The sequence below is a fragment of the Nelumbo lutea genome, chromosome 5 (genome assembly GCF_056320005.1).
Source record: "Nelumbo lutea isolate HS-2025 chromosome 5, American lotus-T2T, whole genome shotgun sequence".
Lineage (NCBI taxonomy): Eukaryota > Viridiplantae > Streptophyta > Magnoliopsida > Proteales > Nelumbonaceae > Nelumbo > Nelumbo lutea.
In genome coordinates this window covers 48,307,268-48,310,484 of record NC_142688.1, presented here as the reverse complement: position 1 = coordinate 48,310,484, position 3,217 = coordinate 48,307,268, and the positions used below count along the sequence as shown (strand labels likewise).

The 3,217-nt window shown below is 39.8% G+C and overlaps 1 protein-coding gene across 1 annotated transcript; it reads left to right on the top strand.

The window, feature by feature from the left end:
- Window positions 1-1,904: 1,904 nt before the first annotated feature.
- LOC148852231 (wall-associated receptor kinase 2-like) lies at window positions 1,905-3,109 on the top strand. Its single transcript, XM_088945758.1, has 2 exons — window positions 1,905-2,505; window positions 3,102-3,109. The coding sequence occupies exons 1-2, from the start codon at window positions 1,905-1,907 to the stop codon at window positions 3,107-3,109; spliced, it is 609 nt and encodes a 202-aa protein (XP_088801884.1).
- Window positions 3,110-3,217: the final 108 nt, after the last annotated feature.

Below are 3,217 nucleotides of genomic sequence, written 5' to 3'. Positions count from 1 at the left end.
TGTCAAGGTTGTTGGACTGTTCCTATGGGATTGGGGAAAGTTTAATTCTGTGAGCAGTTATCTCCATGATCAATAACATAACTAGAGATTCTAATATAGATGTAGTGGTAAGGCTAAGTATGGTGGTCTCCTTGAAAGGCGAAGGGAGGCTAGGAACATGGGTAGGCTATGGGCTTTTATTGACAGAGAGTCATGTCTTCATTATGATCTGAACCCCCTTCGATAAAGGGAGATCCCGAGCTCTTAAAAGGAATGAGCCAATAAGGATTTGACTCCTATTTGGAAAGGAAATCTTCAATTCGGTGTCGACTAACAAGGGAACACTGCTAGGGGTTTGCCATCTATCTTATGAGATCTTTCTAAGACGAAGTTTTCTTTTGTCTGACGATTCTCATACTACATGTGTGTTACTTCCCTTAACAAGTTTGCTATAGTGACATGGCCCGGGTGGCATCAGAACTAATTTGACATGTTCCTGTTTGATCCTTATGGATGTCTTACTTTTAGCGAATTTAGTTGATAGTGTTTTCATCCATTGCATTACTGTGATAGTTTTGGGCTCATCGCTGTTCTATGGCAAGCTATAGATCCGTTGTGGGTCCGCATCGGCTTGTTTGTCATCCTGGATGTTTTTGTGGTTTCAATTTGGTATCTTCATTAAAATCATAGTGAGGATAGACAATATGTACTTATACTACTCATTAGGTTTGTTATTGGATCCATAAAGTCAATTCGGACATATTGGACGGACCAACAATGGATGGACCAACAAGACGTATTGAATTGGATCACTCTAGAGTCCAGATTTTATCGTTCAGAGTATCTATTTGATTGAATTGAACTTAGTCCAATTGTAATAAGTTTATATTGGATTGGGTTGGATTGAGCTAATATATGGTTCACTAATAGAAGTTAAAAGTATGGGTGTCAATGGACTAGGTTTAAGTTACAATTAATCTTAATTAAAACAAATTTGAACAGATTGGACGGTCTAAACATTGAATTAAACTGATCCAAAATTATCCAAAATAATCATTGGCTTGGATTGAACCTGCTCCATTTATAATGAATTCACATTGGACTGGATCGGATTGGACCAAATCTAGTCCAGTTGACATCAGTTTGCTTTTATTTTGAATAACTTCTTACAAGAATGGCTTGGCTCAACTCAAATTATATTTGATGCTACCAAAAAATGGGAGTAAGGTCAGTACTGGATTTCTAGTAGGGATGAGGCAGAAGGTCTCACTTGCAAGCACTGAAAGGGCATCGGAGGCCTCGAGGTGTGATCCAAGGGTGAGTACTCCAACTCTTAAATCGACTAAGGATTTGAGGAAGCCGAGGTGATGAAAATGTTAGAGCAATTAAGTGGTTCGGAATGCATAAGAGAGTTATTTGCAACTGTAAGTCTATATTTACAGTAGAGATCTGCCTTGTGTGGGAGTGGTATACATTTGATAATGGCTCGACCGAGATTTAATGAAATTTGACGTCATTAGTACTTACTTATATTTATAGTGGCATGGGTCATGATGATTCCAGGTACACAACAGCGTTCTGTTCCTTCCTTTTACCGACGACGCATTTATCATCCGATCATGATTTGGCCCATGTTGCTTCATTTCATCCTACTACGGTTGCTGACGATGAACGCAGCAGCAGCAGGGTCGTCGACATTAATGTCTCTGACAAAGCCGGACTGTCCGGAGAAATGAGGAAACCTCAGCATCCCTTACCCGTTTGGCATCGGCGATGATCCAAAGTGTTTCTTGAACAAAGATTTTCATTTGATATGCAACACCACCGGTGAAACTCAGTTGTTGTTCCACGACAATTTGCCCGTTTTGAACATATCGCTGCAAGGCCAACTGACGACCTCTGTTCTTGGAGCTGCCAAATGTTACATGGACGCCGACAAAAATTGGCACGGGAATGACGACTCTAAGGTTAACTTTTCAAATGCATATAGGGTCTCCGATACCAGAAACAGATTGACCATCGTCGGTTGCGACACATCTGGTACTTTGTATGACTACAATGGCAAAGAGTTCTACGTGGGTTGCACCTCAAAATGCTTGAACGATACCAAAGTGATAATGGGCTTACCATGCAGTGGATTTGGATGCTGCCAGACCACGATACCCAAGGGTATCCCTGATTTTCAAATACAGATTCATAGCGTTTACAACTTCACATACACATGGAATGTTAGTAGATGCGGGATTGTTGTTCTGTCCGATCAAGATGACTTAGAGTGGCAAGTGTCACAACTTTGGAATATCAGAAACAACGTGAACGACCTTGTAACTTCTGGCATTCGACGTCCAATAGTACTGGATTGGGCAATTCGAAACAACAATAAGTGTTGCGAGGAAGCACGAGGAATGAACAATTATGCCTGCGGAAAGAACACATACTGCTCCAACTCCACAAATGGCCCCGGATATCTTTGTCATTGTTTACAAGGTTACGAAGGGAATCCTTACCTCCCCGATGGATGCCAAGGTATGAACTCAATTTCTAATTATTCTCTTGCTTTTCACTTAGGCTCGCTCAGTTTGGAAGGAGTATAAATACAAATATGTTGAGTGCAAAACCTTGTATTTTCTTCATATTTGCATTTCTACTCATTCCAAACTGAGCTTAATTGCGTTTCAATATTGTCATAGGAGAACACTTGATGTCGTCAATATCGTTGATCGGGCAAGTAGGATTTGTCTGGATTGCCCATTTTCTCATCATTCAACGGTTTCGGTACCGTTTGAATTTTCTGTTTCTTGATATCCTCTGGATATCGTAAGTGTCAACCAATTAAATTAATCAGCTGGTATTCATCAAACTTCTCAGAGTAGTATTGATTAGTTGGTCAAAGTTCGGCCATGTTTGGGAGTGCTTATCATAAAAATAAGTATTTTAATAAGCACTTATTTACTTCTTTTTTTTATTATACTTGTTGAATGATTATGTGTTTTGTAAAAGGAAAATACTGGTGTGCTAAAACATTTTTAGTATATATGATGTAAAGTGAACTGTGGCCACCAACCCTCCCCCTTGAATTGGCATGTATCTCATTTTATAATTTTAGATAACCTCCATTTCAGGAGGTTGAGATTTCTCCAATATCATTAGAGGTGCAACTGGAGTGGGCTTAATCAGAGCCTGAATTGATCTAGCCTGCAATTTTACTTGGGCTAGGCATGGAATTTTAGTCCTCAGG